This window comes from Meleagris gallopavo, chromosome 15 (assembly GCF_905368555.1).
Source record: "Meleagris gallopavo chromosome 15, MGAL_WU_HG_1.1, whole genome shotgun sequence".
Classification (NCBI taxonomy): domain Eukaryota; kingdom Metazoa; phylum Chordata; class Aves; order Galliformes; family Phasianidae; genus Meleagris; species Meleagris gallopavo.
The window spans coordinates 7,826,396-7,852,794 of NC_139418.1; the positions used below are offsets into that span (position 1 = coordinate 7,826,396).

The window sequence follows — 26,399 nt, forward strand, 5'->3', positions numbered from 1 at the left end:
CCAGCTTTAAGCAATTGAGGCCTTTCTTATGGCTGATGGAGAGAGATGGACACCTTTTAGCAAGAGTCATCAGGCTCCTAGCACGTGCCGTGGTATCAGAACTGCAGCTATCGGGGAAATTGGTTTTTTTTTTGCAGAATTGTTTAAGTGGGAAGGGATCACTAAAGACCATCTGGTCCAACTGCCCTGCAGTGAACAGGGACGCCCACAGCTCCATCAGTGCTGAGTGCATCCAGCCTGACCTTGCAGTTCTCCAAGGACACCCATCATCTCTCTGGGCAACCTGTGCCAGAGCCTCACCACCCTTACTGTAAAAAGATTCTGCCTTATATCCAGTATATATACTATAGTCTATAGTATATAGTATAGTCTAAACCTCTCCTCTTTTAATTTGAAACTATTTCCCCTTGTACTGTCACAACAGATGCTGCTAAGACTCTGCTCTCTTACAACCCGTCTAAAGGGCAGCTCTCAGTTCTCCCCAGAGCCTTCTAACCTCCATGCTGCACAGCCCCAGCTATCCCATACCCAATGGAAATGAGAAACATCCAACAGAAAGGGACAACAGAAGTTTGTTGAAATCCTCTCCTAAAAAAAGTCCGTAATCATTTCACGTGTCTGCTTTGTGCACGCAGAACTCTGTGTGTGCCAGAACGAGACTTTTCCTAAACAATTATATGTTTTATAACAAAACTCTAGCATATGCACGCAGCTAATGTCAGTCAGGAGTGGAAGTTCCTGAAGAACAAACCATCGCACAGCACCTGGGGCTCACGCGTGCTCCCTCCCACTCCTCCACCCAGCTCGGCTCCCAGGGCCCCCGCTGCCTTCCCTGTGCTCCGTGGGGCTGCTTCCCACGTGCACCCACGTTCTGTCTGTGCTGTGCATCCCAGTGATCTCTGGCTATCCCAGAAGGGGTGCTTGCAATCCAGCCCTTGCTCAAGGCACCCGATGGTAAGACCTGAAAGGATTTTTTTTCAGTATTTCTGTTTCTACGATATGCATTAACCAGCACATTCCTGACTTTAGGCTGCTTCTCTGTTACGGATCTCTGGATGTGAATTTGTAAAATTTTACACATCATATCATAAAAAATATTAACATTGCAAATTTTTAGGCTGAGCTCATAACTAGTTTGTTTTTTAAGCGTGTTATTAGGATGAAATGCCATCTCACAGATGGTGACATTGGGAGTGGGTGCTTAATTTGAGTAAAATCTCCATATTTTCCTCCATACAGCCTATATCTGATGAAAGCACACCTCAGCTTTCCCTCAGTGTGTGTATGGGAACTGCTGAGTCACAGACTGAACCACTGATTGAGCACCTGGGGAAAGGACCTGTCAGCCCTGGGAGCACAGGTGAAAGCAATTCAGCTGTGTGACCAGAATGGCTGCAGCCTGGCTGCACCTCTCTTAGACCTCATTTAAGGGCTGACCCCCACTGGGAAGGGTTTTTGGTTGGAGTCCCCCTTTTGTGGAGTTTTCTCTGTGAGCCTGGATCTTCAGAGATGGGTGAGCGCTTTTCCTTTCCCTTTGTAACACCTTTCCATTCTTGCTAGTCCCTTTGTTATTACACCTCATGTATTGTCCTTCCACCACGTTGATCTTTCTGGTTGTTACAGTGCAGTAAGGACAGCGCAGAGCCCTGTGCTCCCCATCCCTCTTCTGCCCCTCTTGCACTCCCCCCACATGCAGGCTTTAATTCCTTGCACTGCATCCATAGAAAGGCGCTACTCCTTGTTAGCTTGGCTAAAAGCAATACCCAAACAAGGCAGCAGCACGCTCTGCTCAGTGGCTGTTCTGCCACTCCTATTGTTCCTCAGGAAGCGTGATGCTGTGTTTGCTCATCCACCTCCCTTGCCAAGAGCTATCTCACAGCTAGGTTAGATTGTCTTCAGGAGCATGCTGAGCACAGGAGGCACCTTTGATAGCTTCTTCATTTCAGTATGATTCAGAGGTTGCTAAGCCTCCACTTTCTTTTAGCTGCATCCCCAAACATCCTGTGATAATAGTCTGTTATCTGGCTTCATCCTTTGTAATCTCAACAGGATTGTTCCTGGACATCTGCTAGTGAGGATGTTGTACAACTGTCACCTCCAAGCTCACAGCCCTTCTGAACTTCTGTGCGCAAGAAGGGCCTAAGGGAAAGGTTTCATCCTAGCATCATAGGGAGCAGAAAGGCATATTTTCTGGACATGTGCAAAAGGAAAAATGCTGTGCTCAGTATGAACATTTGAATGCACCATATTCAAGAGCCCATCTCCAGGTGTCCTCCAAGCCAGGAGGAAAGAACATCACTGCAAACAATTTCAGACGTTTTGGAGAGGATTAGGGGAATCCAGGAATCTGGGAAGTACATTCAGAGTTACAGAGATTTATTTTCTGGTGGATTTCATAAACAAAAGAACTCTGGGCAATCCCTTTTGAAATCCTTTTTTACACAAATTCCTTGTGGACTGTAATATAAAATTCAGAGCTGTATTGATCAATATATTGATCATGGTCATGGGGGGATGTAACCAGCACAAAGTACCTGGTGACCAGCTGGGAGAGACACACACAGGAATCACTGGGAAAGTCATAATCCTTCCCCTGCTGACATGATTGAGTTTGCAGCTTTATTGCAGAAATACAAGAAGGAGAAATTAGTCTTCAGGTGAAACTAGTCATTTATTCTGTTTGGCATAAAGTGAAATGCTGGCAGAAAATAACCCAGAAATACATTATGAATATTCAGTCTCTGGACCACTAGGTCAAGAGTCCCTCAGGAGCATGTTGTTTGCTGGGTCTGTAGCACACACATTTTCATTGGCATGAGATTCACTTGTCATAATTATATTTGCAAATGACAGAACCACCACAACAGAATGTGGTACCTAAACGTGAATGCTGTCTGTCAAGACAGATAATAAATACATTTGTCAGTTGTGTTGTGGCAATATTCATTACATACTTTAAATATCGGACAGATTAGAATGAACTGATTTACTTCAGGTAGGACAGAGAAGTCTAAAGTCAAAGCCTGGTTACTTCTTAATGCTGATACAAGCACTCTCTGTAGCAGAAGTAGTCTAGAAAGAAGCATGTAAAAGCCCAAACACAGCAGCCAGGAAAGAACAGTGGGCAACCCACCAAGGTCAGATGCAAAGCATCCCTTTGGTCTACCTACAATTACCCTTCTATCTACATGAGAATTGCTCATAGTCTACTTAAGAGATTTCTTTGGAGTTTCTCCAGCACAAGAAATTCCAGTTTCTTATTTAAACAAAGAATACTTACAGTGTAAAGCCAAACCAGACATTATATCAGCAAAACCCCATGTGTGCTTTTCCTCAGTTTGTGCAGTTTTAGGTCCTTCAGCACGAACCGAAGACCTTATATTGGACAGGTCTGTGTTAGGGGGTGGGTTCTGCCCGTGTTCTGGCCATGTTTCACTGAAGGTAATGCTGAGCTGCCCGAGCTCTGCCCTCTGTAGCCTGTTGGTCTGCTGCTGCCCAAGGGCTCACCAAGCCATCACCCCCTGCCCATCCATGGCCTTATAGAGCACCTTCCAATTTACAGTGCAAAAGTAAACAAACAAGTTCCAACTTCTGAAGGTTGTGATATCCTCTTCCTTGTTTGCTTCTGGGCCTCTGTATTTTCCGCTTCAGAGGATGTAATGTGTTCTATAAATCCCTGCCTTAGCCTTTGCCTTAGAAAAATAAACGTTGCTCAGATTTATGTTTGTTCCCATTCTTGAGGAAAAATGAAGCAATGATATACGTAGCAAATGGAACAGAAAATTGCATCTTAGCCAGCAGGCTTCCAGTGTAACTGACTTTGGTTCAACTGCAGCAAGTGCCTGTTCATCCTCTTAAGAAATCAGCCCAGTTTTGTACATATGGTTCTCTGCGTCACCCTGAGGCTAATCCAAGGTTTAATTTGCCCAATTATCTAGCAAAATATCACTCACCTGCATTACATACTGGTACAATACACAGGATTTTCCCTTTTTATGTAAACTCATCTCAGTTTCTATAAAAATGTGAACGTGACGTAGCCTGTATAATAGAAATAATAAGAGATGCGCTGTATTTTGCAGACATTTTTCTTTATAATTTTATTAGCACTCATCCTAAATCTTTAGCTTGCATTTCTGCTGCTTCTTAGAATGGTCTGACACCACTAATTGTTTTTAAAAGTGAATTATTTATTCTAGAGCAAAGACTGATTTCACTGGAGCTGGATTTTACACACTAAGCCCTTTGCTTGTGCTTCTCATCGCACGTTGTTCATAAGTGAGAGAACCCAATTATTTACTTCTGGGTCTCTAAATTGCGGTGCTGTCTTCTATCCAGAACCGAGCTGTCTTAAAACCAATGGCTGAGACCAGAGTTATCTGGGGAGGACAGAGTCAATCCCTCAGCCATTCACAGCAGGGAAACTTAAGATTTTTGTTGGCTCCAGATGGACTGCTGGCATCTGGTATACATCCAGAAAAGCAGTTTAGTTACCAACACTGAAGTTATTTCAGCTGTCTATATTGATGCAGAGTTGTTTTCTCGCTGAGCTTTACAGCTTTGGAGTGAGTGAAAAAAATCTCACAGTGATTAACAGCAGTCTGAAGGCTACAAAACTTGGTAATATATGGCTGCTCAATTTCTGTGGGAATTCCCAAATTTATCAGGATTTCTGTGTGTTCACAGCCACAAAACCACAACACTGGCACAGAGGGACATGAGCCACCTGACTCAGGAGGATGTATGGATGAAGGAAGCAGCTGTTCTCAAAAAATGAGACTGCCGTGCCTGGGAAACAAAATACGGAGAGAGTCCATCTATTCAGGTAATCTATTGTATAGGCATTAGGACTGCAGAATGAAAATATGAGAAAAAAATATAGGGATGCCCAAGAAATAGCTGCAGATTTTAGCTGGGGCATGGGCATGCACTGAGCACATGGGCTGCATCATGGCTGAGGCACAGATGATATCATAGGCCAAATGGCGTTTCAGGACAAGGATCCCATGGTTCTTTAAATAAAAAAAAAAAATCTCTCACTTGATTTTTCTTTTCTTAATCTAGCCTATATTAACCGAGCTTCTTTCTTTTGGTTTACGGGAGAGCCAACATAGGATTTATCTCTTGAGGTGAGAACTGATGACACTGATCACTTGAACTATTTGTACTCACCAGGCCAAAGAAGACCAATACCAGCCAACCATTTCCTATAGTTGGTGTGCCTGGAGTGTAGTGATGCTGTTACACAGATAAACTGTGTTGCCATCAGATGAAAAGATCCGAGAAATTAATAACAGGCTAATTTAGTGGCTGTCTCAGAGAAGGCTACTAGAGGAAAACCTGTATGAATTTTGGCTGTGCTTTATCTGCCCTTCAAGCCTCCTGCTGCTAAGGTCTTACCTCCTAGCAGGAAAATAGTGAGGTATGTGTTCAGCCAAACAGTTGGGTGCACTGCAAGGGCTGAATGCAACCTTACTAAATGAGTCACTGCCATGGGAAGTTTTCAGCAAAGGGTGGATGTGGCACTGAGGGACATGGCTTAGTGGTATGGTGGTGATGGATTGACTGTTGGACCTGGTAATCTTACTGTTTTTTTCCAAACTTAATGAATCTATGATAGACAAACTTGGTCAGTGAGATTGCTATAGCAGAGCTCCTGCTGAGGCACATTCCCCATGTGTGCCTCCATGAATTCAGCAGCCACAGCTGCTTTGCCTTGCCAGCTTGGAAATGCTCAGTTTCATCTTCTCCAGCTGTAAATCATGTTGCTTAATTAATCCTCATTAAGTGTTGTGGGCATCTCTCAAGCTCAGTTAACTCTTTATTTAATTACAGTAGCGTAACGTATAATGTTCTCTGTTTGAAGGGATGCTTTATGCAATGGTTTAATCCAGAAACTGAAAGAATTAATTAGTTCCTAGAATATGTCTCTAAATGGATGGCTAATTAAGCTGTGAGTTTATCACAAGTGCCTGGACTCGTCAGCCATCATAATCTATTGCTGATACTGCACAGAATCAGAAACGCACTGCATGGCTCTGTAGGTTCTTCTGAAGCAGAAATCAAGTAAATATTTAATGAAGATATCTGGCTTCCATCAGCTGAAGTCCTGGCCAACACCCAGACAAACTCACGAGCTGCTCTTGTTCCAGAAGTGTCTCCCTGAGAGCTGCCCTGCTGCGTCCCAGCTCTGGGGTCAGGGTCTGACTCCCACAGCATGGTTTCCATCTGTGCAGCTTTCTGCCATGATCATCTTCCTGTGCTGCACTGGCTGCTCCCTCAGCAACACAACTGGAAGTGCACAGTGGGAACTGCAACGGGGTGATGAGTATTGTCTTCCTGCCCCAGATAGACACAGTCAAACACTCATTGCAGCACACGCTGAAGAAAAGCACACAGAGCCTGACTGATCTTCTACCCAAATTTCCATGAATGTTCAGCACTGCTTCTTGAACTGAGCAGGGTGGTTTAGATGCATCAGCAGCCCTTCCACACGCAGGACACATGAGTTTTGCTGCTAGGAGACAGAGCAGTACATGATGATCTTCGGAGACTCAAAAACAAGCTTCAAGAGGGAATTACTCCCAGGCAGTGCGCAGCTTTCATTCATACTTCAGGAATCAGCTTCATCCAAATGGGGAGAAAATCCAGCTGGCCCCAAGCCCTCCCAAGCATAGATGCTGTTTTTCCGGTACATATGGCAGTACCATTCAAAGAGCTATGACAATGAGCCTGTTTATAGCTCTGAAAATGGCGCTGCCATCTGCACCACGGCCGTGGCTCTGCTCCCTGGAGGCTCAGCACAGGGCGGTCCCAGCCCTGCTCTTCCACCTGCTCCATTGTCCCACTCCTGCCTCAGAAGGTGGATTAAATGAGAGTGGAGGTGCGGTTTGGGTTGAGAAATACCTGCCACCTTGATAGTTATTATCGCCCTTTTCGGCTGGAAGCCAGTTTTTGGCTGGATATTTCCACTTGCTCATTGAGAGCAGTCTTTAAAATTGAAAGATTTGTGCTTTGGAAAATGATACTGATTCTCATTTGTGCTGCTGAGACACCTTCCAAGACAACTGCTGTGTGACTACAACCGTAACTGCCATCAGATATTATCGTCATCACCCTAAGGCCTCGTGAAAGTAGGGAGCAAGACAAAAAGAAGCCTTTCCTGCTCCTTGGCACTGATGCCCTGCCTGTGGTATGTGAGGAAGGCCCCACCTGGCCATGATACAGCCCCAGGGAGCTCATGGGTTGGAGCAGCCTCCTGGGCGCTGTCTCCATCCTCCAGGGCAGCCAGGTGGGATGTGACAGCTCCAGCCCCGCTCTGGGACACATCCCACATCACCCCTCTGCCCCAGACAGCTTCTGGCCCTCAATTTCCACACTCTCACCCTTCCAGAGCTCAGTCTTCCTTTTTGACTACAAGATTTTTTAGGCCTTGGATCTGCTTTATTTAGTATTTCAGGAAACATATGCTGTTAAAGCTTCACGCAGAACTGTTTAAGGGACCAAAGGGTGAAACTGTGCATTTTTGTTGCTCTGTCTCTGTAGGCAACCATGAATGCTCAGCAATGGCTTAGTGAATTTGTTGGAAAATTTCTCCCTTTGACCATCTCCCTTTGATGACCCCAGAAAGTGGAGCTTCCTGCTCTAATGAGCTGGTAAAAGTTGTTGTGTTTGGGTTCTTTTGTGTGTTTGCTGTTGTTTGTTTTGGTTTTAGTTAGTTTGGTTTGAGTTGGATTGGGTTTGTTTGGGTTGGGTTGGTTTTGTTTGTTTAACAGCAGCATACATGTACCAAAATCTTTTAGAGCAGGTTCAAGGTGCCAGGATGCTCCAGCTCCCTGCTGGATTCACAAAGTGACTCCCTTGGACAAGGGGCTATGAATCTCTGGAGCACAACCAGCCTTGAAGACAGGCTGGGAGATTTTCAGTAGAAAATCCCATTTTGCAGAAGATGAATTGTTTTGTTGTTTTTGTTTGTTTGTCATGTTCCACATCAAACTTCTCTGTTTCCTCTCCCCAAGAATGTCATATTTTCAGAACGCTTCATTTCAACCTTTTCAAAGCAAGTTAAGTTTGAAATCTTATTTTAAAGTGAATAAGTGATAAACTAGATTTCAAATCAAAATTGAATGTTTCAAAATGTTAGAAATGGAAAAGAAAACAATTTGCCATTTTGCGTGTCTGCCCCCCAGCTAGGATCAGACAGATTGCCTACTTCTGCAAATTAACTGTAGGATAACCTTTAGCCTCAATGCTATCTGTTCTTGAGTGCATGTGAACTTTCTGCCTAATGAACCTCTAATTATCTTTCCCAGGCAAAGTCCTTTACAAAAGAAATGGAGCAGCCCATGATGAACAGGGAGGCATCACCAAACCACAGCACCAATAATGAATGCCATAACAGCAGTCAGTCAGGTTTCTCAGTTCATCACAATTCCATGTTTTGGAATGGTAAATTTGCTTCCGAATGAATCATTTGGTTCAGAAACTGCTCTGGCAGCATGCATGCTTTTCTTTGCAGGCCCTAACCAAAGTGGTGCGGACTTTCAAAGGCTGTGATAAATAAGGATAGGCTTTATCAATGTGAAATTGTGAAATAGGGCTCTGTGCACCTCACACCAAGGACAGCAGCAGTCTTGTGAAGGAGCCTGCCAAGCCATGGGTCAAGGCCGTGGGTGCAGAGCCAGGCAGGGATGTACAGAAGGCAATGGATTCTGCTGATTTACACATATGTGAGCTGGCTTATGACAACAGAGTTCTGCTTGCTTTGTTCTTGCTCCTTCTTGCTTCCCAAAACGGAGTTACTTTCTCTGTTGTCCTATTCTCCAGTGAGGTATTTTTGACTTTGACCAGCAAAGCATGAAAGCCCACCAGACCAGGCTGGGGAGGTTTCATAACTGTTTTGCACAGATATCACTGACTGTATAATGGAAAATCAAGACTTTCCTCTGTGACTGGCAAAGGGAAGGGAACGTGATGGTTAGAAGGAGCAAGTTTTGCAGAGATGGTTCTGCACTCTGCTCTGTTTTGGCACAGATCGCAGTAAAGTTGTTCCTCACTGGTACTAATATGGCAAAAAAAAAAAAGAGCAATTGTATTTCCTTTTTTCTTTTTTTCCTTTGAAAGCTGTCATTTCTCTTACTGCTTCTGCAACTTCAAACTGACACTCTGTCCTACTGCCACACTGCAGCTATGGAAGCAACACAGGAAGTGTTGGCCAGTCGCAGGTCTTGGCAGCCCCTCAGCAAGCTTGGGCTGTCCCAGGCAGAGTTAATTATTTCACTGTAAGGCAGAGGGAGCAGCAGGTAGATTACCTTTCTCTTTTGCTTACTCTTTTGAGCTGAGCTTTTTGGAAAAACTGCAGCCAAGATGGAGCACAACTATCTGATGGACTTGAGAAATGTCTGCTCAGCCGTCTTGGTATAAGCATTCAAATCCCCTTAAGTCCCTGAATGCAAGTATGATAGAGTCATTTGAGTTGCAAGTGACCTTTAAAGGCCATCTAGTCCAAGTCACCTACAATGAACAGGGACACCTACAGCTCCATCAGGTGCTCACAGCACTGTCCAGTCCAACCTTGAGTGTCTCCAAGGATGAGGTATCCACAACCTCTCTGGGCAACCTATGCCAGCGTCTCACCACATTTTCTTTACATCCAATCCAAATATCTTGTACTTGGGCATGAATCCAGGGCATAGTCTTACAGGCTCTGGAATACTCTGAATTCTCCTTCTAACCCTTCAAGTTTCAGTAAGGGATAAGAGGATGATGGAAGTTATTAATGTTCGTCTTCTTTTCCATTACTGTGCTCAGCTATCCCTTCCTGTTCAGCATGGGAGCTTCTCTCTGGATCTGAAGAATATTTCATGGCAGTCTCACTTTAAATTAGCACCTCACATGATTTCTACTAATTGCTTTCCAAAGACATTTTCCCTTGTTCCTGAGGGATTTCTTTTTTCTTTTGACCTTTGAGGGGATGATGCCAGTTCCCCACCAGAGGCTTGGAATTCTGCAGCACAGAAATTCAGAAGCAAGTTGGGTACCAATGCAGGGAGCAGATTGCAGTCTGATCCTGTGTGTACTGCAGCCTACTCAGGAGACCTGGGTGTGGGAAACAGCAGATGGTGGAACCTGAAACTGCTTCCTCCACTTCGAACTCTGCACTCTTAAAGCAACTGTTGGAATCTGCTGTCTTTCTCCAATATGTGAGTGTCCTAATAGGGAATAAATAAAATCTTTGAAGGGGCAAAGGAGGGAAATTCATTGTCTGCCACAAATGTCTTGAGATAACTGTGGGTTTTTTGGTACTGGGAGGTGAAGTCTCCCCAGTGTCTGTGGCTTCGCCAGCTCAATGCAGAGAAAACAAGCTGACAGCAATCAGTAACACAGAGGCGTTGTGGCTGTGTGACATTGAGGGGCCACACAGTGTGTGACTCCTGATGGAGGAGGCTGGTCACATACCAGCTTTTGTGACTTGCCATCCCAGTTTCAAGATAAGGAGGTCCTCATGACCTCCAGGGTTTTCTTGGTCCTGAAATGAGTTCTTCTCCTTTTCCTACCTCTGTTTCCAGCAGAAAGCCAATTTCACAGTACCTCCTGATTAATTTTCAGCTAATTGGAGCTATGTTTTGAAGTACTTGGCCCCAGGGCCATTCCTCTGTGAAGGGAATCCAAATGGAAGCACACACCTCATCTGATGAAAGAGGATACTTACCAGCAGCCAGAAGGTATGACTGACTTAAAGGCACTGGTGTCATTAGTCTTTCATAGCTGTTTGAGAAACTCTCATAGCTATATCTAAGCTCTTGGAATTGTTAAATATCCCATGTTTTATGTATGGTTGGGGCTTGCTCTAGCAAAGGGTCATAAAGAGCTGTTCTGTTCTCAGTGTGCTATGTGATATATGGTGCTGTGCAATGCCAACATGAAATTAATACCAGCTCATTACTGCCCTCTGTCTTGACATGTTTTATGTGGTACTTATGGTGGGATCCTCCTGCGACACAGTGAGAACCAGCATCTAAACGCAGCACTGCTGCTCCACAGCACTCTGCAGCTGGAACCCTCAGTGTCCTGGAGAAACATCCCCATGTGCCCGGAGTATCTGCTTCTACACCACAAATCTTAGAGAGCATGGTCATGGCTAGATGGGAACTGATCTACTGCAGAACAGCAGGAGGAGCTTGGAGACAGAGGAACAGACACTTAGTGCAGAGAGGAGAGAAGAGGTAGTAAAGGGAGAAAGGGGGAAAAAAAAAAAAAACAGTTAATAGGGAAATGCTCTCTACCTAGCCTGGCATTAAAACACCAAGAAATTACCTTTAATAGTGTCAGAGCTAAAGCTATGTTCCCAGATCTTCTAATGAAAGGGAAACCTGTCTTTATGGTAGCAGTTTCTGACTTATAACTGTATGAAACATCAGGTGAGTTCATTTTCTTCCATATTCCTCACTGGGAATCCTTCAGCATTTTCAGCTCCTTGAGAATACCCTCTTTGATCTACTTTTAGCTGTGCTCAGCTGAGCACACATTCTGACAGCTCACTAGCAGTGCTCTAGGGAGAGGTTTGGTTGCAATGTAATGTCTTCTGCTGATTTCAGGAAGAGCACCGGCACATTTCATTTGATGGTCTTCTTTTGTGGAAGCCACCCATACCTCATTATAAGAAGCCTAGAGGGTAGTATTTGGGTCCTTTAATTTCCAGCCACAATAACTCACATGTTCACCATAGGAAGTTAGATCTATGGAGGAATGTGGATTTGCCGTGGATTCCTGGCTGGTGATCCTCGAGCCAGCTGACAGCTTTAGTATGCTGGAAATGTTGGTCTGTGTTCTAAGTACAGACGGGGGAGTAATTGTCGAGCTCCTTGATTTTTGTCACACTGCAGTGCAGGAATATGGTAGTTACTATTTAATTTTTAGTGAAGTTATAACTACACCTGGCCATTAGCCAACACCCAGTACTAACTTTGAAAATATACTGCTGTTGGCTGTGAACAAGGTACTACTGGTTTCTCACTGGTTCTCTGAAGTAGCAGAGAATTATCAGTGCCTCTTCAAGCACTTAGTTACTGTAATTCCCATTCCTAGTCTTCCATTTTTCCCCTGACTTTCTGACGAAAGCTTGATAAAGCACAAAGGGAGAACACTTTCCACATATCAACAACAGCAGTTCTGATGCAGAAAGTTGAGAGTTTCTTAGACCTTCTCATAAATAGAAATTGTATTCAATTTGATTGATTTTTTTGTAGCTTTCCCCACTGGACATATGCTCAGAGATTTACAGGTAGACCTTGGTCACTGATGTAGACTTGGAAGCCACTGTTCTTTTGACTTGGCCTGACCTAGGTATGAAAGCATCTATCATCTGCCTACAACACAAGGTCTTGCTAAAAATTCCAACCAAGTTTTTTTATTACTGTTTAGATGGAGTATTTGGGATTTCTTGATGGCTTTTTGGGGGTAGGAGGTAGAAGGAGGAAGAAGGAAGGAGATCTAATCTTTTTTCATAAGATATAAATAGAAAGAAAAACCACAAAGCAGCTGATAATTTTCTCTAGTGCCTATAGTTAATGTTAGAAATGCATGCCTTATTTTCAGTACAAATATTCTAGTTTCAACTTGCAGTCACAGGATCCACTTTTCACTGCACATTACACAGAAGAATGTTATTTGTAAGCTATGATTAAAGACCAGCTTCTAGTAAGATCATTCTTTAATTTCTCACTTAAGCTCACTTAAGCTTAAGGTAAGCTTTCAAATATTTCATTACGTTGTGTGCTTTGCTTTCCTTGAATTTTCTGATTTGTTTTTTCACATTCCTGTTCTGGGCACATCAGAACTCAATACAGCATATACAGAGGTCACTTCATTATTTCTCCTTGATATTCTTCTAGTTTCTTCATCCGTGGACATGAGTTGAACCTTCTGTCCTCCTGACCCAGGGGTGTGTTTTGCTGCCAGACCACGTCCAGCTGCCCATCCGTGGCTGCACACAGCCTTATCTGCTACAGAGCCGTCCCTCCCCTGGTAGATCATCCTCTGACACAATTCATCAGGAGCAGGGTAGGGTACCCTGATCCTCCAGCACCCATCCTAAAAGGAGTTCAGGGAAATTGAGGGGAGCAAGTACTGGAAATTCAGCAGCAGTTGAATGAATGAACCTGCACACCCCTTCCTGGCTGTGGAGGGGACAAATAATGCCACAAGTTCATGGCATTATAGAGACAAACACAAGAACCTGAGCAGAAAAGAAGGGGAAGGTATTTTTTTGTTTTTGTTTTCATATACTTATTTAAAAATGTAAGCATCAGCTATAGCCTTTGCTTCTCTGGGAAGTGCAGATCTAGGCCTCATTCTGTAACAGTTATCAAAACCAAAACCTGTTCAATAAAGCTGTACGTTCAGGAACAGGAGCGTGTGGTAGAAACTCTATTTGCCAAGCAGAAAAGGATAGAGCAAGTCAGGAAATACATGTTATTTTGTAGATTCAAGGAAGGTTTCATAGGCTGTAGAAGGCTTGGAGCCATGCACTTGACAGCTCTCTTGAATGACAAGGAAAAGAATTAGAAAAGGATTAACTGTGAGAAGGAAAAGACTTGCACGAGCAGTCTGCCTGGCTTATTTTTTGCATTTACTTCTTTTCTTTTAACACCTTTAATAACAGCCTTTTCCTTTGAGCCCAACAATATGCTTAAACTTCTGCATCTGTTCATCAAGTATTTTGAGAGCATCATACCACCTTCTTACATTCAGTTATATGATGTTGAGATCAGGATTTTATTCTCCTCCTGCTGACTTAAAATAGAGGTTGGAGATTCATGATCCTTGAGGTCCCTTCCAACCCTTTCCATTCTGTGATTCTGGAGGGAAGGCTTCGCAGTACAGCTGCGTGATGCACTCGATCACAGAGGTGGGGCATCCACACAGCCCTGCTTTGGACATTTTGGTACTTGGCTTCCCCTGCGGAGGAACTTGTCTTTCTCTGCTGATTTCCCATAGCAAAAGGAGCCCAACTTAAATGCCCACTCCTTTCTTGTATCCCATGTTCTTTGCTCCTTCATGGATTGTCCCAGCTGAGTGGGTCTATGAGGGATGTTGAGGGTGCATCTCCTGCTGGACAGAACTGAACAAATGTTCCCATCTTCTGTTCTGACAGCACTGTGTTTTCAGTGATGTGAAGCTGAGCTCTTTGAAGATCTCTTTGGTAACACTTCTTGATGTGCCATTCATAGCTGCTTTGTTGCCTACAAAGTAGTCGTTTAGTGCTCTTCTTGTCTCAATGTTGCATCAAAGTGTTATAAAGTGCTTTCATTGCTAATAAATAGCAACTGTGGTGCAATAAAATCAAAAAAAAAGCACCACAGGGCATGAATCTCACTGAATAAATTATATCTGCCTTTAATACTTTAACATAAACAGTTTCTGTTTCTGCACACTACCAGTCAGCTTAGAGACCAATCAATGGTAAGATTATTCACACATATTACTAGTGTAAGTCACTACCAGTTTCTTGATTTTTCATTAAATCTCTGGTACAAATAATCACATCTGGCTGTGCTCCATTTCTGGTAGCAATGTGATATCCTTCCATTCCTTCCAAAGTGATAAACACATACGGTGTTTGCTTTGCTTCCTTCTTCAAAAAGAGTATATTCCTGTTATCTGTGCACTTGAGCAGCCGTTGTGTATCTTTCCAGAGGTGGAAAAAATGCTGCTAAGTCCCAAACCCTTGGGATAGTTCAAGGCCAAGGGGATTTTTGTCCTTTGCTGACATTTTGAGAGAGGTGAGGTTTACAGAATACCATAATACTTCGATGAGGATGTCCCATCACATGGTGTGACATCACATCTAGGCAAAGCACAAAAATGCCTCCTGCCAGGCCCAGCAGCAGCCCCCAGCACCACCTGGGGAAGGGATGAGCTTTGCACGTACCAAAGCTGCACCGCGCACACCTGGAGCTGTACAGCTACTGCTGCTCACCCACTATCTCTGGTCTATAAGAATTCAAGTTTGCAGAAGACGACAGTAATTATTGGAGGAGTTCCTTCCAGCTGCTCCAGGATTACAGTCTGTCTTGCCTCCTTCTGACATCTCACAGTGCAATTAATTACCCTGGTCATGGGATGTGCTAATAATGTTCTGTGTGTTTCAGTGATTTCTTCAGAAGTTCACAGCGTTTGATTTTGAAAGAAGAGTAAAGGTTAAACCCAAATATGAATTGAACAAATGGGATAGTTAGCTTTCTTTGTACTAGCTACTTATGTAGACTTGCAGTAGTAGATGCCAAGAATTTAAACTACAAGAATGACATACATTTTTGATAAATGAGTTAACTGAGGAGAAAAAAAAGAAAGAAAAAAAAAAGAGACTTAAATGGAGGAAAGAACTTAAAAAGCACCTAGCAATGAAATCACTAATATTCTTGGAACTGTGATGTGTTTCAGCCAAGGGATGGATGCCCTTCGGATTACACTTCCCGCAAAATGCAAAGGCTTGTAGTGAAATTTGACATCAGATTCTAGGATTTCAGAAGGCTTGACATTCATGGAAGAAAATTTATCCAGGTTTATCCCTGCAGTGTATGAACAAAGCCTCAGATATTGAAGAGCTCATACATTGCAAAGGAGAGGACTACAGCTCACCAGTAAGAGAAAGGCAATGTGTAGTTTAATGAGCTTTTTAGGCAAGAAAAATGTCAGTTAATCAGGATTAAATGGACTAAATGAAGACATAGGTTCAAAGGGAGAATCACTCTTCAAAGAAAGCTCTTTAGAAAAATTCCCCATTAATAGTATACTGAACAATGGAGGCATCATAAGCCAGGCATAAATCACATTAATAAAGATGCTGTCATAAAGCACAGCAAAACAGGAAGAACAAAGATGAGTTATAAAACCACATTCTAAATGTAGCTACCTGAATTTTAAAAATCTTATGGATGATAATGGATGATAGTGATGCCAAGGTAGCCTGCATTCGCCAAAGAGCAAAGTAATTCAGAAGGAAGGACTGGAAATCATCAGCTAATGCAGCATTAGACTTACTGAGCTGTGTGTAATATTGGTGTTTGCAAGACTCTGTACACTCCCAAAAGCATACAGAAAAAAAAATTACTGTGTTTTTATTGATGACTAAAACAAAACAAAGGCACGTCTGCATCAATTTACATGTCAGGTCATCTATTCAAGATGCAAATGCACACTGAACAGCAGATGTTAGCAGCTAGAATAATCTCTGCCATGCCTAATAAATAAAAACAAAAGACTTGAAATGGCCAATGTACTGTTCTGAAACTGCAGTTAAGGATGGAAAGATGCTCACAGCTGGCTAAGAGCTGAAATCACAGGTGGGTGAGCACGGCAGACAGGCTCACAGCAGGTGGAACTGCTGCCTGTACCTGGTAAGCACTGGGACCAGACAGGCTGGGTCTGGTGACTGCCCTGCAATCAGAAATGTAGGCAGCAGCTAATGCTCATAAATGATGCAAAATGGCAACAAGCAGTCAAATCGCAGCAGGTGTGGTGAGAGTCACTGGGATACCAGATTGGTGGCTAAAATGTCTGTGAGCAGTAGGGCTTGTCCCTGTCCCAGGTGTACGAAGTGGCACAAGTGGCATTAGCTGCAGCGGGCAAATCTAGATGGGTTGGCAATCTGGGAGACCTACGCTTTGCTGGAGACTTTGTGCTATAAGTACATCCTTTTGCTAAGGCTGCCTTCTGCCAAAATTTACAAACCAAAGATAATGGTCAGAAAAATTGGAAAAGCTCACCAAGGTTCACAGCCAAAAGTGAAAACAAATCTCAAAACCAAGATGTTAAACAGCAGTGCCATTCAGAGAAAGCAAAGTATGTTTTACAAGTGATAAGGAGATGTGCTTATAACACTCTCCGTGTCCATAAGATCTCTGCCCTCTGGTTACTGTTCACTGTGCCAATGTTTATCCTTTGCTGGGAGGGGATAGGGGAGCCTGAGGGATGGATCCTGAAATATTCCCCATGTGCATCCTTATGGCATTCAGGTAAATGAACAGCCTTTTCAAAAAGCTCGGAAAGCTTTCTGTATACTGATCAGAAAGGAAGAGGGTTATTTAAAATTGAAGAAAAAAAAAATAAATAAGTTAACCTAATATTAAAATGCTCTTAAGCAATTAGCCCTGCATTTTAGAGATAACTGCTGCTACAATGAATAATAGAATCTAATAATAATTACTTGGATTTATATAGCATTTCTAACCCTATGGCATGCAGAGCTCTCTGTCTAAGAACATCTTGGCTGACAAAATGTGAAGAGGTGGGAAACAGTTGGTCCACAGCATTCAGCAGAGTTGTGCAGAGGTCTCAGCTGGGAGATACACAGAAGGGAAGTAGGTGGACAGTGAATTGCTATCCAAAGGAGGATTTGTTCAGGTACCAAAATTAGTTGTACACCCTCCTTGAGCTCCTCTTGTGGTCGATGGGCCCAGTGCAACAGGCAGCAGGCTGCTCACTGCAACATGCAGAGCCCTGCACACAGCTCTGTCCATCTCATCGCACCCTCCCAGCACCCACTGCTCTCTCGGAAAAGTTATGTTCCCAACACAGGATGCAGTGCTGTTGGGGTCAGCAAAATGTCATTGCATGAGTGAGAATTCATTTCTCAGCAGCATCGTTCTGCTTTAGGTGTATAAACCTGAATAGATCCCTAGCATCGTGCTGCTGATTCAGGAAGCAGGGCTGGGATTAAATTAGGCAGTCCTATAATTGTACTTCCTGTCTGCAAGGACTGAGCTGAAATCAGATTAGAGCTTCTCCAAACAGATCTTGCTCGGTTTCTTCAATGAGACCTCCAAACCAATTTAAACAACCATTCACATAGCCTCATGCAGAAAGGAACTGCTTGCTTTACTCCCAGGAGACCAGTAAGGATGGAAGATGTGGAAATCCAGCCCATCTTTATAAAGTGTGTCCACCAGGCAGACAGTCCCACATCCCTCCTGCCATGCACTCCCATGCTGATTCCTTGTGTTGTCTTGCAGTAGAGAGGAAAGGAAACTTGGAAGAAAGCTGTGGAGGCCAGAGCAGAGAGACATGGCTGGGATGAGGCCCTGGGGACAGCCCCCACATCACATCCCCTGGGAAATGGCATTCCTGCTCCAGGCCAACAGCCAGAACTGGGGATGCACTGTCTGTTACACAAGCTGGCTTTGCAAAGCAGAGAGAAATAAGAAACAGTCATGCATGAGAAAGGCCAGAGAGGTTTAATTGGAAAAGACAACACGTAATGTAAGTTACTTAAAGTTTCCATTTGAATAAGAGAGACAGTGAAGTGAAACCCAGCAGTAATTGCACAGAGAGGAGACGTTGACCTGCAGCATTTCTGGCCATCCCCATGGCTTCTTTCCCCTGCTGGCTTTTCATGCTGCTTTTCACCCTTCCCTCCAGCACCGTCCTCCGACAGCACTGCAGGGGCTGCTCACAGCTGGGTTGCTGCAAACTTCCAAATTAAACCAAATTACTTTCCATTTTCATAGGTGATAAACAGAATAAGCAATGCTTTACGGAGCAGTGGGGCTGAGCCATGGAAGTTCTGCTGGTAATGGGCAGAAAGAACGAGCAGGTCAGGAGCAGCCCAGCTCCCCAAGCAGCCCAGGGAGCAGCTATTTTCATGGCTTCCTGCAGAAAGGGCTCTCCCAGGGACCCCCATGTTCTGTGTGGGTCACACCATCACTGCATGCTGCTGAGCCAGGAGTCAGCCGCTCCTCAGAAGGGCACAGATCAGGGCAACAAATTACAGAAGTAAATCTCACACCAAAAAGTAAGCAGTAATGGGGATTCTACCCCACCAGGATACAAGAATAGGCTTCGTTACCCAAAGCACAAGCCATGCAATTAAAAATTGACAAAAATTAGTTGATCATTCAGTCACTTCCAAGCTCAAGGTGTCCTTCAACCCCTCAGTCTCCCTACCAGCAACAAACCAACGCAGAACAGAACTTTTGATCCTGAGTCTTGTATTAGGCCAAATAACAAAAGGGGTTTTATCATAGTTCTAATCTTTTTCCAATATACAGACATATTGAAAGAGATTACCTTACTGAAATTGAAGGAAACTGTCGTATTTTAAAACCTTAATCCCCTTTCTCTTCTGTAGGAAACAAGACAAATTTCTTGATTTCATTCTGTACAATTACAAGAAGCTTTACTGTTATCAAAAGTTCTCCTTTTTCTCTGCCGAGATATTTTTGGAGCTGTGCACCAGGCTTCAGCCCACTATATGTGTACTTATGGGCAAGACAGGCAAGTTTTGACTGAAGGAAGGCCTTACCAACACAGTCATCAGTGGATGACCAGCAGGAGCTGGTCTGTACTGGTATGGACAGTGGGGTGGGCTGGTGGGGACTGGCAGGAGCTGGTGGGGCTGCTAAGTGGTCAGAGAGGACCAAAGGCTGGGTGATGGGCTCGCACACCGCCCACAGAAAGCAAAGGGAGCCAATGCAGGGAGTTGAGGTTGTACCACACCTTCTCCTTCACTTTCATCCTTTTCCATCTTTTTCAATTGTCAAGAAAGATCCAAGCTCTATTCTGCTTTTAAATTTAGCAAAGATCTCTAGGAAAGAAAAAGCAGGGAAGAGGTGGGAGGAAGAACCTTTCCCCACACTTGAAAGATGACAGCTGAGGGAGAAGAAATTAGTGTCTCGACATCCTACCCTGGGGATAGCCCAACTTCAATAAAAGCCTATCACATTTACAAATAAAAAGAAAGGGTTCAGCAATAACTTTAGAAAACACCCACAGTAAAAAAATAAGCCGGTCCCCACACAAGCTGGAGGTGCACTGCATGCTGCAGTGCTGCAATACTGCAATGCTGGTGGCTGCTGTGCTGCAGAAACTGCCCAAACAGCCCAAACACTGGGCTGAGCCTGGCAGGGATGCTGCCCTGACACCGCTGCACTCCCACTGTTGTTCCCAGCTGCAATATCCTGCTGCACACCAGGTGTCTGCCTTCAAATAGTGGTGCAAATCACACTCCTCATTTTCCAGGCCATGCTGGAGGTCTCCTCCTCTTGCAGCTCTTGGCCTTTGTGCTCCTTCTCCTCATGTCCGGATTCCAGGCTGTGCTGCAGAAGCACCAGGTGCATATCAGCTGCTTGGAACAGCTTGGTGTGCCATGGGCCACAAGATGCCCTGTGCACACCCAGATGTGTAAAGGCCAGGAGAAACAGAAATCAATGCAGCTTACTTCAAAAGAGGAGGAGAGGAAAGGAAGGAGAAGACGACATTTTTGGCTTGTAGGCCTTTTGATGCTGCACTGACCAAAACACAACAACTCCTCCACGTTTTCAACTCTCTTATTGTTACAGTGTGAACTTTTGCTGCTGTTGAACAGCCAAATTCCCAGATCCCCGTGTTCTCTGCATAACAGCTTGCATAATCTCACCCTGCATTTCCTGGTCAGCCCGTATCTCCTGTTTGAGCTATCACATTCCTCCAGGTATTTTTAGCTCTCCTTGTCCTGCTTGTGAGCCTTCACACTGCCAGTCAGTGTTTGTGAGTGCTGTGACTGTAGGGAAGATTGCTGCCAAGTTGTAAAATCGTGCCAAGGAAGTTGAACATAAGTTTGATTGCAAATATTGGCAAAGCTTCATGAAAAACTACAAGAAAGCTCCTCGAAATTACAGAACTCTTTTATCTGTTATTGAGTCTAATGATCTCATATATTTTTATAGAATACCTTTTTGGAATTGCATCTAATAAAATTCAAGTGAAAACCAGATTATCTCCTGACAAATATTAATGCTATCAACAAAGAATAAGACCTAGTGAATGCTGTACTCTTAATTCCCCTGGTCTGAGTCTTCCCTGGTAGAAAATTGTCCACTTCCCATACTACCTTTAACTACTTTGCCCAGCCTGGATTTAAATGGCAGAAGGAGACGATACATCAGTATGTTTTACACACACTATCAGATAGCCACCCTGAAAAATAAATGGGGAAATAAGAGTAAAGACACAAATAAAGAAACATATTTGGAGGCCATGGAGGCTATTGGGGACCACCAAGAGCCTTTGGACTGCTTCTGGTCTCCACAAAGATCAGAATTAAGGGCAAAGCGGGGCTTTGTGGGATCCCAGCTGCTGACACAATCATATCATACAACAATACGACTTTTGCATATTCATCAAGCTTCAACTTGCTAAAAGTCAGCCATTTTCCCCCACTAGTCTTAGGGAGAGCTTGTTTCAAAACACCAGTGCCATGATGGCCAGAAGCTTTTTTCTGATTCCATGCTTGAATTTATTCCTGGCCACTTACTATCTTTTTTTTCTTTTTTTTTTGTGCCAGCATTACTCCTTAGCTCAAATGCTGCTTCTCCCTTTCCAGTCTTTGGTGGCATTGCCCAGTGGGATCAGCTCAGGGCATGTGTTAAAATGAACTGAATGTTCTTGATGTTTTGGTCTTCGTCACCTCTATGGATTTCATTAAAAATGCCATGACAGTACATCACATCTTGGATGGAGTACCTCTCCTTGCCACAGCTCAGTACTGAGCAGAAAGACCCTGGGCAACCCTATGATACTTTCCTTCAGTACTTGGACTATCTGGGTTATACTTCTGGCCACGCCTGATGCTGTACTCACAGACATACGGTCCTGATGAAAAGGTCTGCCTAACATCACCCATAGATGTCAGCACAACTCACCCAGGCACCTGCAGCTGACCAAAAATGTCACTATTGCATTTTAAAGAGAAGTCCACCAACAGATTTCTATTAGATGAAAAAGTTCATTCATTTCTCCTGTGCCTCCTGTTGAGAACTGGAGCATCCCTAAGGACAGAACTCCTTATAGAGGTTCCTATCTGGTCCTACAGCCACTGCAGAGTGGAGCACTGTAGTCTGCCTGCATACAAACATAATGTTTGCATCAATTTGCTAAGGTGAAGCAAAATAAATCCCTGTCAACAAGGACAAAACTCAAAATCCCAGTCTGGATACATGCAAAGACATTAGCTGCACCCAGTCAGTATTTCATCAAAAATTAAAAATTCCTGTCTAAAATAGGAATTACATGGAAGCAAAAGATGGGGGATGGAGATGTCAGGGGGATGTCTCAATCCTTTGGTCAGAAAATTTCTAAAAAGAATTTAGTGGGAATGTTCTTTGTTTACTTTGCAAACATGAATTTCTTGTCTATTGGCTCCCAATAGTAAGTGACAGCTGGAGAAATTACAGCTGGCGTCCTAAGACTCCAGAGCCTGTACTTGCTCACCAGCACAGCAACGTCTGCTGGTGTCAGTGTGCCTCCAAAATGATCTATGGCAATCCAGCATGGAACTGCAAACAATGAAGCAATAAAGGAAACGGCAGTACAAATCCCAACGATCCATCTTGTGGCTAATGACCTTCTAGTGAAGATGATGCACTGTGTCAGAGCTCTGACCCATATTGCTGGACCATTAAAATTCCCAGGCAGTTCCTGCCAGGCAGAATTTCTGGCCATAATGGTCCGATTATGGTTTCACCAAGGGCAGGCATGCCTGACCAACTAGTGGCCTTCTGTGATGGAGTGACAGCATCAATGGACAAAGCAAAGGCAACTGATGTCATGTACCCGGACTTGTTCATGGCCTTTGACATGATCCTGCATCACATCCTTATCTCCAAATTGAAGAGAGATGGATCTGAAAGCTGGACTATTCAGTGGATGAAGAATTGGTTAGATGATCATAGCCAGAAGGTTGTTGTCAATGACTCTGTGTCCAGGTGGAGGCCGGTCATGAGTGGTGCTCCCCAGGGTTCCATTCTGGATTGGTGCTCTTCAGCATCTTTATCAGTGACACTGACAATGGGATTTGGTGCACCCTCAGCAAGATTGCTGCTGGCACCAAGCTGAGTGGTGCTAATGACACAACAGAAGGAAGGGATGCCATCCAGAGGGACCTGGACACACTCAAGAAGTGGAAATGTGAGAATCTAATGAAATTTAATAAGGTCAAGTGCCAAGTGTTGCACATGAGTACAGAGTGGGAAAGGAACTCCTTGAGAGCAGCCCTGCAGACAAGGACTTGGGGGTCCTGATGGGTAAAAGCTGGAAGGCCAAAAGTACCCTGGGTTGCATTAACAGAGGGGAGGCAGCAGGGAGAGAGAGGGGATTGTCCCCCTGTGCTCTGCCCTTGTGAGTCTCCATCTGGAGTACTGGGTCCATACCTGGGGCCCTCAGTACAAGACATGGAGCTGTTGGACTGGGTCCAGAGAAGAGCCACAAAGATGGTCAGATGGCTGGAGCCCTTTGAAGAAAGGTTGAGAGAGTTGGGCTTCTTTAGCTTGGAGAAGAGAAGGCTCCCCAGAGACCTCGTTGTGATCTTCCAGTACTTGAAGGAATCTTATAGCAGAGGGGGGACCAAGTTTTTACACAGTCTGATAGTGACAGGACAAGGGAAAATGGCTTTGAACAAGAAGAGGGGAGATTTAGGTTATATGTTAGAAAGAAATGTTTTAGTCAGAGAGCAGTGAGGTGCTGGAACCGTCTGCCCACAGAAGCTGTGGATGCCCCATCTTTGAAGGCATTAAAGGCCAGGTGGGATGGGATCCTGGGCAGCCCAGGCAGGTGGCTGGCAACCCTGCCCATGGCAGGGGGGTTGGAATGAGATAATCTTTGAGATCTCCTCCAACCTAAGCCATTCTGTGATTCTATTATTCTATGATGATTTTCTGTAAATAACTGTATACCTTTGGGCAGTAATACCCTGCCATTGAAATTCTTCCCCAAATGATCCTTGAGTGATAAGAAAAAAATCACAGAACATCTACAGAAAAATCTGTTCAATATCTGTAAAGGGAAAAAAATCTTTCAGAAGGACATTCATGGTGTAGTTAGTGCTAAAATAAAAATTCAGTTTTAAGCCAAAGCCTTGCATCCTTTGTGTTCAAAAACTGCCACAAAAGATTCATTTCCACTTCACTTTGAAATTTGGTCAAAATAAGCTGAGAAGACATGTTTGTAATTCATGTTTTTTTTATCCAAATACTTTTTTCAGGATTTTGTTCCCTTGCTGGTTCTGTTTGTGTATGGGAACTGTTGAGTCACAGCCTGAACAACCAGTTGAGCACCTGGGGAAAGGACTCGGTCAGCCCTGGGAGCACAGGTGAAGGCAATTCAGCTGCGTGACCAGAAGGGCTGCAGCCTGGCTGCACCTCTCTTAGACCTCATTTAAGGGCTGACTGCCACTGAGGAAGGATTTCTTTCTGGAGATCTCTCTTTGGTGAAGTTTTCCCCTGCAAACCTAGAATCTTCTGATACAGGTAAGCAATCTTCTTCCCTTCCTTTATAGCACCTTTCTACTGTGCTGGTCCTTTTATCACCACAGCTTTGCTGTAATGCCTTTCCCATTGTACTGATCTGTCCAATTGCTAGTGTGGACTGTGATCCCATGTGCCTACACACTGCTTGCCTATTTCTCTTTAAGAGCGAAAAAACAAAACCGAAGTTACAACGTTCAGATGCCCTAGAAGAACCAATAATAGTGAGTTTTACCCACTCACCTAATTAGATGGAGCTCAGTGCCCTGCCAACACAAGGAGTTGGCTTTGAAGCTGCATGCACCACTGCTGGGAGACCCTGTGTTTCAGTCCAGTCCTTTACCTCTCACCTCTGGGCCAGACTTTGCAAGTTTGTCCAAGCAAAGTTGTGCTTGTATTGAAATAAATTATCTTTTTTTCTTTCAAAGCAGTAGTGAGGCCCTTCCTTGGCCATGGCCATCTGCTGCAGCCAGGAGACGGATCCCAGGTTCCTGTTGCACCCTCCTGCTTCCAGCAGCGCAAACAGAGCCAGGATGCAGCACCTCCCGAAGCAGCCTGTGAACACCTCCTCTCCAGAAACTGCTTCCTACTGGCTTATGCAATGAGTTGTTTCCATGAGCATGGGTACACGTGCAAGGGAGAAGGAGAGCAAAAAGAAATATTTAGCGTGGTGTAGCAGTGGCTGAGCTGGGCCCAGGCTCCCGCTGCTGTTCCTGTATGCTTTCTGTGGGCTTCATCAGGGCAGGCAGTGAGCTCATCCCATCCATGCTCCTTGTCACCGCTGTCCCTCCTTCCTCCAGCAGCCACCGCTGTTCCGTGGAGAAAGGTGGTAGTGAAGGTGTTCATTCCCGGCTGAAGCTCAACACACCTTTTTGACATCAAGGGATGGCCCTGAGCTGGGGAAGAGGTGGGTGAGCAGTGAGGAGGGGCTGCACTTCCAGGCTGTGGTCTGCAGGCTGTCCAGGTGCCAGAGCCCAGAGTGCAGCGTCTTGGGCTGTGCAGGAGCAGCCGCAGCACAGGGCTGTCCCACCCTGACTGCTTTGCTCTGTCTCGGGAATTCCATGGTCTCTGTGGCTGCCTTAATGCCTAAGGAAGGATAAGAGATAAGAGGAACAGGAGGAGGCAGGACAGTGCTTTACCTGTAAGCACAGCAGTGGAGACTCTATACTGGCAGCCCAGCAGGCATGAGGGCTCCAGGACCTATACGACTACTCAGGGCAGCCTCTTTAATTTATTAATTGTCTCATTGCTTCTGGAAGTAATGCTACGCAGTCAGCCCATCCACCCATCTGAACACCCAAGCCTCTGTACCAGAGTCTCCTCTGCTCCTGGCCAGGAAAGGGAGAGGAGGGAGGAAGAGCTCCTGCCAACACCTTACAGACTGGAAGCAGCAGCACAGTGCTACAATCCCTGCACACACCTGCCCTGCATCAGACCCAGTGGGGCAGGAGCAAAGTGGGCACAGCACACCTGAGCCGTGCTTCCCTGCAGCCAAGGAGGACTTATTTTTATTCCAGTGCAGCCGCAAGCCAGGGAGCTGCTACAGTTCTGCAAAATGAGGAGCCAAGCATTGCAGCGCCTGTTCAGATTTACCAACTCCATCACTCACATTCCCCACAGGGGCCAATAAGGCTCCACAGTCACGCTCTAGCACTGAGTGCTGGCTGCACAGTGATTTACTGTGCTCTTCTCCCTGTGCCTTGTGCACCTTCAGAGTGCTGCCATGAGTTTGGGTTGATTGGGTTATCTATTTAATTCTGTATTTATGAGGACAATGAAACTCCAGTCCCCAAAGCTGCACGCTGCTTTTCTTCCTCCCTTATCTTGTTTCTCCTTCTAAAAGGAAAATCAGGATTTGCTTTAGTTTGGAGAAATGACATTGGCATCAGCCCTGTCTGAGAAGGCCTCTTTGTGCTGGAAAATGAGTAAATAAACCACTCACTATAGCTCTTCCAGAAGAGATCAACACTGCTCTGTGCTGAACATTGCACGTCTGGACGGAAATGGGGAATACACCAAAGGGACGTGCTTGACCCAGACGTTCCAGAGTTTGTCTGCTCTGATCATTGCTCAAATCTACTTTACCTTCTCTGCTGTGACAAAATTTCAGAACTTGAGTTA

General features: G+C 44.6%; 1 protein-coding gene across 3 annotated transcripts in view; it reads right to left on the reverse strand.

The window, feature by feature from the left end:
• The window catches only part of HTR4 (5-hydroxytryptamine receptor 4), a 101,218-nt gene that overhangs the window by 12,218 nt on the left and 62,601 nt on the right, over positions 1-26,399 (reverse strand). Inside the window, exon 7 of one of the 3 annotated variants that reach the window (XM_010718918.4) lies at positions 2,400-13,092. The exons of 1 other annotated variant lie outside the window; for it this stretch is intronic. In XM_010718918.4, the coding sequence (XP_010717220.1) occupies positions 13,032-13,092 (61 nt within the window). In that variant the 3' untranslated portion in view covers positions 2,400-13,031. One more of the 3 variants, XM_010718920.4, reaches the window with a different exon arrangement.